This window comes from Embiotoca jacksoni, unplaced genomic scaffold (assembly GCF_022577435.1).
Source record: "Embiotoca jacksoni isolate LCO1_2020_lvr unplaced genomic scaffold, fEmbJac1.0.p SCAF_19, whole genome shotgun sequence".
NCBI classification, from domain to species: Eukaryota; Metazoa; Chordata; class Actinopteri; family Embiotocidae; genus Embiotoca; species Embiotoca jacksoni.
Window position 1 is genome coordinate 5,428,255 of NW_027185329.1, and position 14,503 is coordinate 5,442,757.

The 14,503-nt window shown below is 41.3% G+C and overlaps 1 protein-coding gene across 1 annotated transcript; it reads left to right on the top strand.

Annotated features, from left to right (window-relative positions):
• The first annotated feature begins 979 nt into the window (after nt 1-979).
• On the top strand, nt 980-9,218 carry pgm1 (phosphoglucomutase 1). Its single transcript, XM_069153164.1, has 11 exons — nt 980-1,301; nt 3,068-3,230; nt 3,385-3,528; nt 3,818-3,943; nt 4,206-4,396; nt 5,126-5,280; nt 5,422-5,537; nt 5,647-5,782; nt 6,080-6,263; nt 6,941-7,075; nt 8,828-9,218. Exons 1-11 carry the CDS (start codon nt 1,056-1,058, stop codon nt 8,915-8,917), a joined length of 1,686 nt encoding a protein of 561 aa, XP_069009265.1. The 5' UTR covers nt 980-1,055; the 3' UTR covers nt 8,918-9,218.
• Nucleotides 9,219-14,503: the final 5,285 nt, after the last annotated feature.

Here is a 14,503-nt window from a genome sequence, read left to right on the forward strand (position 1 = left end):
CATTATTCAGCTGCACTTAAACAGGATGGCTGCATACAGAAATTAAGCATTAAGCTGGGTGCATATTATTTTGCACCACCAGGGCCAAAGCTACCACTGAGAACCTGTCCTCTATATTTTGTTTTTGCGAATGTGTAGTTTTGAAACATGGGAAGACTTTATGTCAAAATTTAGTTCTATATTTCCTGAGATGGGTGTCTGAAAAAGTTCTAAATAAGAGAATTAAAATTAAAATTTGCAAATAAAAGTTTTAGCATTTCTCGTATATGTATTTACCTGGCAGTGTGCATGCACATTTTGCATAACAGCATTTTCATCATTATGTTGGAAAGCAAAATTTACAGAAACATTTAACTAAATAAATTCAACATGAAACATCCAAATAACAAAAAAAATGAATGGACCTGCTTTGAGGTTTTGGTTTGGGTGGCCATTGGGTCTCAGACACTAATTCTATATTCACATCATATGGGATGGATGATAGCGATGAGAAAGATTCATATCCCTGTAACTCACAACAGTTAAATGATTACAACATTGGTCGACTAGTAGGAGGTTTAAAAACAGGGTATTCACAATACAACACTGTATACATTACATTTGTGTTTAATGACAATGGCAGGCAGACTTAGGCGCCCCTATTTGATTGATTTTCATTCACTTTCATGTTATGAAATGTCAAAGATAAGGGTGGTGGGGAGGTTGTAGGGGAGCTACAAAAAAAAAAATATTGTACATTTTCTCACCACAACAATATTATTTTTTATTTTTTTAATTGTTTAGATTTCGCCAATATCCAAAAACAGAAGAATATTTGACGGAAATTAAAACGATCTACCTCTGTTGTTAAATTTGAGGAAATCCTCCGTGGTCCCTACTTGCCCTTTAAACCGAGAGGGCGGGGGTGAGAGATAGAGAGGGGAGGGAGGAAGGAGGGAGTTGTCCGGGGTGAGAGCGTGTGTGTGGCTGCTCTGGCTCTGCAAGTGAGTCGTCTCCTTCTCGGACGAGACTGCGGGGGTGACATAGGTTCGCTCACTAGGGGGGGGGGATCGAAAATGGGGAAAATTACGACAGTGAAGACCAAGCCGTACACGGACCAGAAGCCCGGGACGAGCGGCCTGAGGAAGAGGGTGACGGTGTTCCAGCAGAACCAGCACTATGCGGAAAACTTCATCCAGAGCACCATCTCCGTCGTCGAGCCTGCCGAGCGCCAGGCAGCCACCCTGGTGGTCGGGGGAGATGGCAGGTTTTTCATGAAAGACGCGATTCAGCTGATCGTTCAGATCGCAGCTGCCAACGGGGTCAGTAGCAGAAGGACATACCGTTCACCTTTTTTTATTTTATTTTATTTTATTTTTTTTTAACAGTTTGGGTAGCTTCGTGCTAACTGTCCCAACTGTCAATTTATAACGTTGTTAGCTGGCAAATGTAATAATAGATCCTGCGACGTGGCCGACGTCATCGCTTTCCTGTGAAAGTTCTGCTGGGGGTCCAAACGTCATTCAAAATACCTATTTTTTTTTTAAAATGAACGTTATCGTGAGCTAACTAAACCTGCGTGCTCCTGCAAGCTTCCCTCGTCCCCTGCGCGGTTTCTACATTTCTGCCTTTACGAGTGTGGTAAACACTCGTCCTGAATTTCATCAAAAATGCTGTTTTACGGGGAACTCCTTGACGCCTCTCGTCGGGTCCGGAGCAGTCAGTGAACCCCCTGACAGCAGGTGTCGTCAGCTCCCGTGTCCGGTGGCCCGCTTGACCGCAGTGATCTTTTGGGTAAAGTGCACGAAGGAGGCCACTTGTATAAAACGCCTACCTTTGACATTTACATACTGGCAGGACGTCTGGGCTTTAGTGTAGAAGACTGAACCCACTGGGTTTTTTTTTAAAATTATTATTATTATTATTATTATTATTATTATTATTATTATTATTATTATTACTGTGGATTTCACAAACAATCGCAGCTTTAGTCTTTTACAATTCTACAAAATGAGCAAATTTTGGAGGTTGTTAACGGAGGCATGATGGCCTTTTACGTTGTGTTGTTTCATAAGGAGCTGTGATGGGAGGCCACCACTGGCTGCCTTCAACGCTGCCTGAAAGGATTTGCAGGCGAGCAGGGGGCGTGACGTGTAGCTGGTCACGTTGCCCTGCATATGTCGGCTGCACAGATGGGAACTGCACGTTCAAGTGCATACAATACAATACATCCAATACATTTACGTTATATTCTTAATTTCAGCCCTTTAATCATCCGTGCTCTCGTTTCATTGGTAACACGGTCAAATGCATGCACAGGGTAGCCTCGGTCACCATGTTTGGACGGGATATGATGGTTTCCGTTTATAATCTGTGACCTTCTCTCTCTCTCTCTCTCTGGAGGCAGCTGCCCTGTCTCTGTTGTGGCTATTGCAAAGAAGCATCTTTTTAAATGCGAGGTTCGTCCGTGAAACCAGTAGGTTCACGTTGTACAACGATGCCTGATCTGGGCTGCTTTTTGCAATTTTTTTTTGGGTGTTGGGAAATTAGGTTGTGGGGAAATGGCTTCACGCACTAAGTTGCAGAGACAGAGGCGCTGCTGTTCACATGTTTACACGAAGCAAACCACTCCCTGCTTGAGTAGACAGAGCTCCTATACTGAGATAGTGGCATGGTTTCAGAACTAAAACAGGAGTCAAGATACACACTATTTTTATTTAACACCTTCTGCAACAATGAAGCACTTCAGAAAAGTAAAAAAAAAAAAAAATAAAGTATTGAAATAATTGTTGTTTTCTCTTGGTAACATCATAACAAAGAAATTCAATTAAGGTAACCATGATATTGTGTCAATATCTGAATCTCAGCTTGCACTCTGATTTGCGTTGTTCACTGGTGCGCTTAAATCAATCAAACTTTGCAGTCCACATACATTTATCGGTCATATTCCGACCTCAATTTTTTTTTTTTTTTTTTTTTTTTTTTTGAAAGACTAGATTAGACCATTGTAGACTCTCCCCCCCTTGTGTCTGTGAGTTTATTCATGTGTGCATCGATCCGTGCATGTGCTTTGTGTCCCTGCCTGCAGATTAATCGCCTGGTGATCGGTCAGAATGGCATCATGTCCACCCCAGCAGTCTCCTGTGTGATCCGCAAGATAAAGGCAGTGGGTGGTATCATCCTCACAGCCAGCCACAACCCAGGAGGCCCCAATGGAGATTTTGGCATCAAGTATAACATTTCCAGTGGAGGTGAGAGGAGTTCACAGACCCACAGATCGCTATGTTTCAGTCCAAGCAATGGAGAAAAATGTCCTTTTCAGTTACATTTTTTTGGCCACTTCATTTTTGGCCACCACTTCATATTTTGCACTGTACATTTAACATCCTTTTACTTTGTCCTCAGGCCCTGCTCCGGAGGCCATCACAAACAAAATATTCGAGATCAGCAAAAGCCTGCAGGAGTATCACATCTGCCCAGAGCTCAAAGTGGATCTGTCCAAGATCGGAAAGCAGACCTTTGAAGTGGACACTTTCAAGCCCTTCACAGGTACATCAGCATGGAGAGCAGAGTCCTGCCTTCAACTTAAAGATAAACAGTTTATTCCACTTCAATAAATGAATACCAGAAACCTGAAATTGAATAACAAATTCTTTTTTTTTTTCTTTTTTAAAAAAATATTTATTCTCTGCTCTTTTCAAACATGATCTGGTCATTTGAACTATTAAAATAATCCAGTTGGTGACTTATGAAATTCATAAAATGATATTATTTTTGTGAATTTGGTACCTAACATCTATCTGTTAATTGTGCTCTGTGTCCTCTTGATTTGTCTCAGTGGAGATCGTGGACTCGGTTGAGGCCTACGCTGAGATGCTGAGGGGAATCTTTGACTTCGCTGCGCTGAAGGAGCTTCTCTCTGGAGCCAGCCACATTAACGTCCGACTGGATGCTATGCACGGAGGTATGGAACAGGTTTTCACAACTTTAGACCTTTGTGACTGGGGGGAAAAAAAATAGCAAAGAGGGGATTTGGACCTAAACTGCAGATAGGGGAAACTGGGTTCTTCAATTAGTCTGAAAAAAATTACAACAGGAGAAGCATATAATAAGAAAAGATCACATTTTTTGCGCATAACAGTGTAAAGGAGTTGAGTGCTTTATTCCTCAAATGTCCCTGACTGTGATATGATGGCACCTTTTAATGACACACTCCCTCCCTCTAGTGGTCGGCCCGTATGTGAAGAAGATAGTGTGTGAAGAGCTGGGATCTCCTGCCAACTCAGCCGTCAACTGTGTCCCCCAGGAGGACTTCGGTGGCCACCACCCTGACCCCAACCTGACCTACGCCGCCGAACTGGTCAACACCATGAAAGGCGGAGAGTATGACTTCGGAGCCGCCTTCGACGGTGATGGTGTAAGTGGTGTAGCTTTTTTCTTTTTTTTTTTTTCTGAGAAAATGATTTTACAGCTATGAAATCAGACAGCGTGTTGGAGAGAGGTGAGAGCAGAGTTGTGAAGTTGGTGAACTGGATTTGAATCTATGATGTCAGCTCACATAAAATGAATGTAATAAACTCTGGTGTATTATGATTTTAATTTTGAGTTTTTTTCCTTAATAAACCAGAGTTAGTAATCAAAATAATGGGCCTGGGTCCCAGGGTGAGACCGAACTGAACTCATTTTGACTTTGGCACAACATTTAATGAAGACAGTGAATGTTTTCAGTTAGCAGTCCCTGTAGCTATCCCCCAGACACTTATCTCATTTTTCATGAAAAGAACAGATAAAATATAACAGTGCTGCCAATGTGATTGAAAAAAAAAAAAAAAGAAATCATTAAGGCATACTTACTCAATTTGTCATCCTTCTGTTACCTTCAAAATTCATATAGCTATTTAAGAAATACTTTCAGATGAAGGTTTTTGTTTTGAATTTTGAAATCTTCAGCATATGATGGGATTCAGTAACTTCTTAAGAAGGACTAAAACTGAAGTTACCTTCTGCCACTACTGAACAAATATTTACCAGCTCAGAAAACGTATTCGTAAGTCACGTCAGTTATTTGTGATTGTTGAACCTGATATCTCTGTGCCACCTTTCTTCTTTTTTTTTCTTTTCTTTTTTTTTTTTAACTCCTCCTCAGGACCGCAACATGGTGCTGGGTAAACACAGCTTCTTTGTGAACCCATCAGACTCTGTGGCTGTCATCGCTGCCAACATTACCAGTATCCCTTACTTCCAGAAGACCGGTGTCAAAGGACTGGCCCGCAGTATGCCCACCAGTGGAGCCCTTGACAAGTAAAAAAAAAAGAAAACAACACTCGACTTAACGGCTTATTTGAAGTTTTCCTTCAGTAAATTGAAAAAGTGCTGAAACACCCACCAGTGACAGATCTGCTTATTCTCATGTGGTTTATTATGTGTGCCAATCTGTTCCAGTGTGGCTAAAGCTCTGCAGATGCAGCTGTACGAGACTCCGACTGGCTGGAAGTTCTTTGGGAATCTGATGGACGCTGGGAAACTCTCACTGTGCGGAGAGGAGAGCTTCGGCACTGGTGAGAGAGAGTCGTCAGATTGATGTGGCTCGGACTCCAGTAAGAGAAGGCAGCGCCCCTCACTTACCTACTTGATGACATCCCTTCTCCTCTCTCTGCTGCCCACCAGGCTCAGACCATATCCGTGAGAAGGACGGTTTGTGGGCGGTGCTGGCGTGGTTGTCAATCTTAGCCACCAGGAAACAGAGCGTGGAGGAGATCATGAAGGATCACTGGCAGAAGTTTGGCAGGAACTTCTTCACCAGGTCAGGAATGATGCCCGTAGAACAGTTTATGAAATGTAAGCTTGAGTGCCAAAAGAGGTGGAAATATTTCTTTTAATAATTGTTGGTCCCAAGGACTTGTTGAAACAGATTTAAGAAAAGTTCCTGGGACTATGCAGGAATGTAGGATGCTCAATGGTACTTTGGCACCTTCCAGTGGCAAATAAGAGAACTGCAGAACATGAGAATCAATTCAAATAGCTAGCTTAAAATCAAAGTTAAAGCAATTATCGTATGACCACAAATCACCAGCTATCTCATGTGCATCTTTACATCCAGGTACGACTATGAGGAGGTTGACTCAGACGCTGCCAACAAGATGATTAAGGACCTGGAGACGGCAATGTTCGACCCATCCTTTGTAGGAAAGAAGTTGTCATCGGGCGATAAGACTTATGAGGTGGCTGTTGCTGACAACTTCGCCTACACAGATCCTGTGGATGGAAGTGTGTCCAAAAACCAGGTAGGGAGGCTGCATAACAGAGATGATTAAAACTTGTGTTCTCTCCGTTTTCCATCCATCATCAGACACCGTCTGTTATTTAGATCATGTCCCGTAACAGTGTTGTGCTCTGTGGATATCCTGATTGAAGTGTCTTTGCTCCCGATTCCAGTCATTTAATATGTCGAATTTGCTGATACCGAATCCCAATCTGATAGTAAAGTCAAGAAAAACTAAAAGTTGTCAGAAAACTCTTCTGAATCGTGCTACAAATTGTCGTCTCAGTGGATGACACCCCTGCGGTAGCTGACATAAAACAAAGGAGCGGGGTTGAGTATAGCTGAGTAAAAAAAAAATGCCTTGATTACCCCTCAGTATTGATGTTTAAGACGGGCTCGGGATCCCCACGTGCTCACACTCACATGTCACATCTGTCCAATTCGCTTCAAGTCCTACTAGAGCTCCGTCATTACAGTCAAACATTGATATTTGGAAGTGATCCCACCATGTTTTAAAATGATATATTAATAGGAATGATGTCATTCAAAAATTCAGTTAAATATCTATGGAGTCATATCCAAACTGCATGCAACAGTGTGAGTAATTGCACCTCATACATTATTCCGCCACGTGTGTATATTTTCATTGATCATCATCCTCTGTCTCTCTGTGTCTCTCTGTGTCTCTCGCTGTCTCAGGGCCTCCGGATCATCTTCTCTGATGGTTCCAGGATCATTTTCCGTCTCAGCGGTACAGGCAGTGCGGGAGCAACCGTCAGGCTCTACATAGACAGCTATGAGAAGGATCCCCAGAAAATTTACCAGGACCCACAGGTCAGGACAATGTGGAGTAACTCCAGCTGGGGAGATCCAGCAAGAATATTAGACAATGATGTCATCAGATAGGAATATAAACATTCGTGGAACGAGCACCAGAACAAAAGATTTTTCTTTTCTTGTGAATATTCTTATGGGTGAAAAAAAAATCAGAAAAGAAAAAATAATGATGTTAATATCGTTTGTTACTCTATCATCGGCCTATAGGTTACCGCAGGCACATGTTTGCTGTAATGGGCCTCACATCCCCCTCAGGCTGGCTGGAATCATCTGTAAAGTGCCGGAAGGCCAGCTTGCATTGGGTGGAGCTCTCAACAAAAAAAACAAAAAAACGAGTTCCAGAGATTTTATTCAACATGGGAGATGATGGAGATGTTTGGCCAAGTCTTGAGTTATGGCAGCTTATCAGGGCCAGAATGAAGAGAGAGAGACTTCTCATGAGGGAAAAAATAAAGAGCGCGAGTTCCAACGAGACACTTCATAAAGTCGTTTTGACGGGTGTGGACAGGGAGGTGATGTAGAACAAGAGAGCAAGACAAGAAAGAAAAATGTGAATAAAGGTTCTACTCCAGCCCTTTATCCTCTCCGGTGCTCCGACACCATCAATGAAGAGATAAGCAGAAACATACTACTTCAGAATCTTAACCTGACAGATAAATGGCCACTGGGTTAATGGTTCAGTTGGCTGACTTTGGGTCCGTTTGATTTACACACCCAGAGGGTTACCGCTTGATTTGAGCAGATTTAGAGTAGAAAAGAAAGCACTTCACCAAAACTATTTTGCAGATCTATGAGAACACACGACAGAAATCTTAACATTTTCACATTTAGTTTTTATGTGTTTTTCCTTTCTGGATCTGCGAGTTATTTTTTGTGAAAACAGTTATTGTAGTTCATACCAAGTTTTGTGAATCATTTTTTTCTGTTCATTTGTTGTCAATCACATTGCGTTATGCCAATCATGACCATTGTGTTGTTTATATTCTTGTAGACAGGTTTCAGAAGGTAATTTTATTCTGGCAGATCTCTGGAAAGACCACAAAAGCTGATGTTTCACAGATTATTTTATGATTAGCTGATAATAAAAGGTATTCTGCACAGAAGGCCACCTTCAAGTCTTGCATTGGGTCTTAATCAACTTCAGTGTCAGTCATGTTAATGTTACAGAGACACCTTTAATCAGTAATGTTAATGTTACAGAGACACCTTTAATCAGTAATGTTAATGTTACAGAGACACCTTGAGTCAATACTGTTAATGTTACAGAGACACCTTGAGTCTAGTTGTGTGAGTGAACAAATTCTGTAATTTGTTAAGATTTAAAATAGTTGATTTATGTCAGCATCACTTCAAAGGAATATTTTTGAGATTTTAGGAAATGTTGCTTTCCTTTCAGTGATTTACACATGAAGTTAACGCTAAGAAATGTTTAGCATGACTTAGCTTAAACTCTGAAAGAAGGGTGAAACTTGGCTGGCATTGTCCATAAGTAAAATTATGAAAAATACTTATACTGATTAAACAAATGAGATCTAATATCCTAGTTAATGAGTTGTTGTTTTTTTTTTTTAGAGTTGCTACCACCAGGCTAGTCGTCTCCCCTATGCTTTATGCTAAGCTTTAACTTTTGAATACTTATTTTAAGGAAAACACCTGAACTCCTGGAGTAGGGCTGCATGTATTGAAGGATGTGTATATGTGTGTACATGACCTCATGTTCTCTGCTCTTTGGGTTATCTTCTCGTCCAGGTGATGCTGGCTCCCCTGGTTGACATCGCCCTGAAGGTCTCTCAGCTCCAGGAGAGGACTGGACGCACCGGCCCGACTGTGATCACATGATTCCTCCGCCACTCTGCCTCCACTCACGCTCAGCAACAGGATACCTCTGCGCTCTCTCTCTCTCTCTCTCTCTATCTCTATCTCTAACTTGAACGATATCATGAAATAGAGATAATACCAAACTAAATTTAAATCAGCCATTTGGGGCCCCCTCCCCCCACTTCTCCCATGACGGACCTGGTGCCTTCCCCCTCTTTATGTCCTCCAAAACCACCGAAATAGCCTCTCAACCTGAACCACAGATAAAATCGTGACAGCTAACACATTCACTGCTAATAAAAAAGAACCTTACATAAAAGAACTGTGGTCATGTTTTAAATCATTTCCCCTTTTTTATTTTTTTATTTCTGGTTACACAATAAAAACTCTTAATTTCCGGGCAGATGAATGTCACACAATCAGGAATATTTATCGATAACGTTAATTAAAAAAAAAAACAGCTGCTGTTCAGAGCAGCTGTGATCGCCTGACCAGACCAGGATTAAAAAAAACTTGAGCATTTACCAGAGAAACCTGAAACAAGACTGTGTGGGGTGGTATTAATGATAGCCTTTTATTCAGTTGGGAAATTATTCTCGAGAGATCCTGTCCGGCAGTGAGCGAGCCAAGTCGTAGGACAAGCTTTCAGGAGAATTAAGTGCTCCGAAGAAAAAAAAGTCAGTGCCTCTCAAAAGACATTCCTCAGGCGAGCAGAGAAGTATAAACTGATGGATTCTCTCCCTCCCTCGCAAGTCTCTTTGTGTAATGAGATAGTCGCTGTAATCCTGATTAACGATAGGAGCTATAGGATAGTTATAAGTGTCAGAAGGTCGGGGGATCCCACAGGCTATATCTAAAGACAAACAGATGAGCCGAAGCAAGTTTTTTTTTTTGTATGTAGTTTTTCACAAGGGGAATGAGTGAATGAAACAGCTTGAACTATTTGCAGGTATTGGATTGGTGTCAACTTTTCACAACTCGGATGTTTGGATGTAAATTGACTACAATTTAGGTAATTGGACTGAGGGGAGAAAATCAGGTGCACCGATGCACAGCACAGGGAGCTGAACACGAAATGGAAAATTGGCCGCAAACCACAGATTACACATTTTACGTCAATTTCTGTCATGTATGTCTGTATCACTCATTCTAAAGCAACACAATCAGCTCAATCTACCTGTTTTCTTTAATCTACCTCCAAAATACATGGCAAACAGTTTAAGTTCCTGAGCTGGAACTAATTGACCAATCAAGCTGTATTTTCTGTCGCGTATCTTCAGAGTTTGATGTATGATGACATTATGTTACAGCTGACTATTACTGCTAATTTACATTTCCTGTGATTTTATTGACACAAGCTCTAACAGACACGTTTTACGAGGCATTTCTGACTATAAAGAGCGAGATCTAAATTAATGTTTACAATCTTTTTTTCTGTGTTTACATTAAGATTGCTGATGGGGCTTTTAAGGCCGACTGCTAGTCTTCAAAGGTAAAATCTGTGTCACGTGGGATGTATAACTGCTATAAACAGTTCCTCTCTATTCCCTTAAGAGTCAGTAAGAGGGTGGAAACTTTTTCACCCTACATTGTTCAGGCCCTGTCAGGCTAACGTAGTGCAACGCATAATGTGTTCCTCTTGTTTGGCTCGTAATGGCTTACAGGCTGCATTTGGATTGGCTGTCATTACATCAGGTAATCACAATAAGGCTTACATTAAGCTGGCCTGGTCCACAGCTATTAGATGTCCAACTGGCTTTCTCTGGAGCTGGCACCGAGCCGTGTGTTTTTAGAGCGTCCTGTTCATTGCTCTCCTGCAGGAAGAGGGCAACGTGGTGGACAAAGACATCATTCTCAAAGTCCTCAAACAAGGAGCAAGGAAAGCAATGAGGTTTTACTCCTCTGGTTCTTGTGGTTTTCCCTGTGGGAGACGTTTCCTCTACTCAGGCATAAGTAATTAAGTATTACAGTTAAGAAAAGGGAAGCTTTCATAACACCTGACTTATCCCAGTCTGTCCTTTACAAAACTAATTATTAAATTCCCACTTAATATCATCATTAAATAACTTTAGATACCATCACTTTTCGTCCATGAGATCCAAAGCCAGGTTTCCAAAATACCAAGGACTCATTTGATGATATGCTGTATGTCCAGTTATTCAGCTGAGCAATAGTTATCTCAGATAATATTCCCACTGGAAAGGCAGTAGTACTGGACGAAGATTTTCAGTCTGAAACCATCAACAAGAGACCCCACTATTGCAGCAAGCTCTTTAGAGTAATGACAAGTGGAAAATTCTGACTAATTTAGTAATTAGTAATTGCTAGATTCAAAACTGCAATCTCTCACCATTACTTGTTAATAGAAAACAAATTCAGTTAAACTCAAGTTTTATTTATTTTAAACAAGCTCAGACCTGGGCGGCCATCTTCCTCTGCCAGTTTGGGTGAGGTGAGAGCGCAGAGAGAGAAGAACAGCATAGAGAGACGCAATAAACACAAGCAGCTCCAGTGCCAGGAATACCTGCAAGAAATAGCACAGGACTAGGCGAGTAACTGAGTCAACAAACATTAAGCAAAATTATTCCTACACAGTACAGGATTTTTTTTCTTATTGATAATTAAAAAATGATTGATAACAAGCACCCCCTTCCTAACAGTAACTAGGCTTTTGTAATGAAAACGCTTTACCATGAACATACTTGAACGTACATGGATGTACTTTATACTTGCCTGTAATTTCTTGTAATCCATCATGTCCATTTAAAAGTTGAGAATATGTATCCTTGAAATTTAAGATTCCACTTCTTTGTTTTTTCCCTGAAAAACGTCCATTTGTATTACTATTAAGGAACTTTAGTGTGTTAATTGTAAACCTGAATGATGTTGTGCCAAAAACAAGAAAGTCAGGAATCCAAACTGGTCAGCCTTGTTAAAGCATGATATCACCTCTTGCCCGTTAGATCTGAACAAGCTTTGACAGAGTGTGTGAGGTTAACAAAGTCTCAGGCAATCCCAAAAAACCCAGGATTAATAGAAGTAGAGGCAGCACATGAGTCATCACCATCTCTAAATTTTCCAGGTCTGGAGCCGAAGTGCACAGGATGATGTGTGAGGCCATAAAAACTGTTCGGGACGAGATGAGTTGGAACGTTTCTGTCCACACGGTTGAACCCAGTGGTGTGAAAAGGAGACTGGATTGTGTCCAGTATCGTCTCCAATTCTTACTTTGGCTCTCAGTCAATAAGCGGACAAATACTTCAGGAGACAGCTCACTTATATGGCTCATTGTCCTGTGGAGTGTGTGTTTGATGGAGAGATCTCCTGCACCTTTTTCTAGAATTTTAAATGAAGTATATATTGAAGCTTAAAACTGTAACGTAAATAAACATGTTAAAATGGAAAGTCTACTGCTAATGTGTGCTTTTACTCTTTTAGCCTGATTTATCCTCAAAATAGCTGCTTTCTCGTAGCTCCATTTACCCCCACCCCCAATGAGCTGCACTAAAAACAAACAAAACAGGGAAAATGTAAACCCCCTAATGAATTGTGTGCTGCATGCATTCAACTGCAAGTCATTATTGATTTGCTGACTAAAACCTCACATAATTTAAGAGCCTGCAGAGAAGAACAGGACAGTATGTTGGCACTAGAGCATACATTTATATATTATCTTGAGTTTCTGAGAGGTTTTTGAGATAAATTGCAGAGAATTGGGTGTTTTATAGTGTTTTATTCTTAGTGAAGATTTCCTTTTCTTTAATGCAAGGAGAGTGATCTGGAAAAGTATCTGGCAGTCCTGCATTTGTTATATATTAGCACTGACTGCAATCTGTTCCAAAGTCATTCTGGTTTTGACAGAGATGGGGGTTTGGAGATACAAGCGATTCAATGAGGCAAATGCTATCTGTCAGCCGTTTAAGGCCGTCTAAACTGTGACGGAAACTGTCCTGAGTTATCTGCTGATTGAAGAATGCGCAAAGTGCTAACACATTTTCAAGGGGATGCAAAGAAAATCATATAATAAGCACAAATTATTAGTGTCATGAGGATATGCAGGGAAAGAGAGAAAGTTTGGAAGAAGCAGAAAATACTGAGAAGATGTAGAAGATTTTTTGAAAAGGCTATACCATCAGCCTCATCCTCTCATTCACTTTTATTGACTAAGACATCATTGCCAACTTTGTAACAAAGAGCTTCCCTGTCCATGTGCTGTGGCCACGGCAGAAAGCTCCAGGGATCTGCTCTTCAAAGAGACCTTTAGAACCCTAATCCACGCCAACATGAAAGTTAGATGACTTTCACCATGCATGGTTGCAATTTTAATAATCGTATCCTACTTTAGGCAAAATGAAGTCGATGGACATCAAGGAGAAAAAAAATAGGCCAATGTCAGAAATAATCTCAGCACTCGATCGGCCCGGCGGTGAGGTCTTCCCCCACTGAATCCCCTTCCACTCCTCTGAGGCTCCTTATTACAGAGAAAACCACCTAAACACAGCTTAGGTTAAACTCATCTGTCTGCTTCAACTGAAAATGTAAAGGGGTCCCTCACATGGAAACATAGCTTACATGTGATGCACATCACCTCACACGTTTCTCCACACTGCAATCAGTCATGCCCAATTTCTTCTGGTTTGACAGTTATTTCGAGTTACTTTGTTTGAATTTGCTCTCTGTGTGATATCGCCGGAGCACAAAAGTCCTTTGTTGTGTTAATTGAAATGTTATGTGAAATCATGCACATGCGAACACACACACTTTTGGGTCTGCCTCTTTCTGTCTGCGGTCCCCCAAGAAGCTCAGATACAACAGGAGTCGGCACTCAAACCACTTGAAGTCCTTGAACTTGCACATTGCAGCTTTAAGAAGTTTCAGCTGAGAGTGTACATATATTAAACACAATTAAATGAAATCAAGAAGAGTTATGTTCTTAGATATTCCACTATTTCATAATCCATACCTCTGGCATGAAGGAATTGTTATGTCCAATGTGTTAAAGTGAGACTGAACGCTACGCATCATTAGAAAATGGATCACAGTCTCTATTTACATGTTGAATTGACCGCAGCGCTGGTTTTGATCAGAGCTTTTGGCAGCTATTGCAGTTGGCTGCTTTGTATCCCTCAACTGTAATAATCACCATATTCTTAATTTCCTCAGCCACTCAAATGAAGCAGGACCGGGGACCCTGAAAAGATGTGTTGATGTACAGTCTGCAGCATTACTGGAATTCAACATGAAAGACCACTTAACACAATGTACCCACCCTCATGCTGTCTGAAGGTTCACAGGAAATTTAGACTGTTATTTCAAGCCTCTAGTTAGAAGCATCTCTCCAGGGATGATATGGAGGAAACACGGGGAAGGGGACACCAACAGGTAGCCATGGACCATGTCCAGATGGACTCCTGGGCCTGGACGAAGAGCAGGGACATCAGAGGTGAAGTCCTGACACTTAGCAGCAACCCATTTCACCTTCTTCAATAGTAAGTAATCCAGTCAAAAGCATTATTCATGCATGCTGTTCCTTTTGTCTGCAACAGTTAAATCAAACCATACTTCAGAGAGGATGATGTTTCCCTCTAATGAGCAGAGGTAGGTCAC

What these genes read in the sequence shown, in the direction of transcription:
- pgm1 (XM_069153164.1), top strand. Translation starts at nt 1,056, where the DNA reads ATGGGGAAAATTACGACAGTGAAGACCAAGCCGTACACGGACCAGAAG. An exon ending in CCGCCTTCGACGGTGATGGT is followed by an intron (nt 4,397 to 5,125) that starts GTAAGTGGTGTA and finishes ACTCCTCCTCAG; the next exon opens with GACCGCAACATGGTGCTGGG. An exon ending in ACCAGTGGAGCCCTTGACAA is followed by an intron (nt 5,281 to 5,421) that starts GTAAAAAAAAAA and finishes AATCTGTTCCAG; the next exon opens with TGTGGCTAAAGCTCTGCAGA.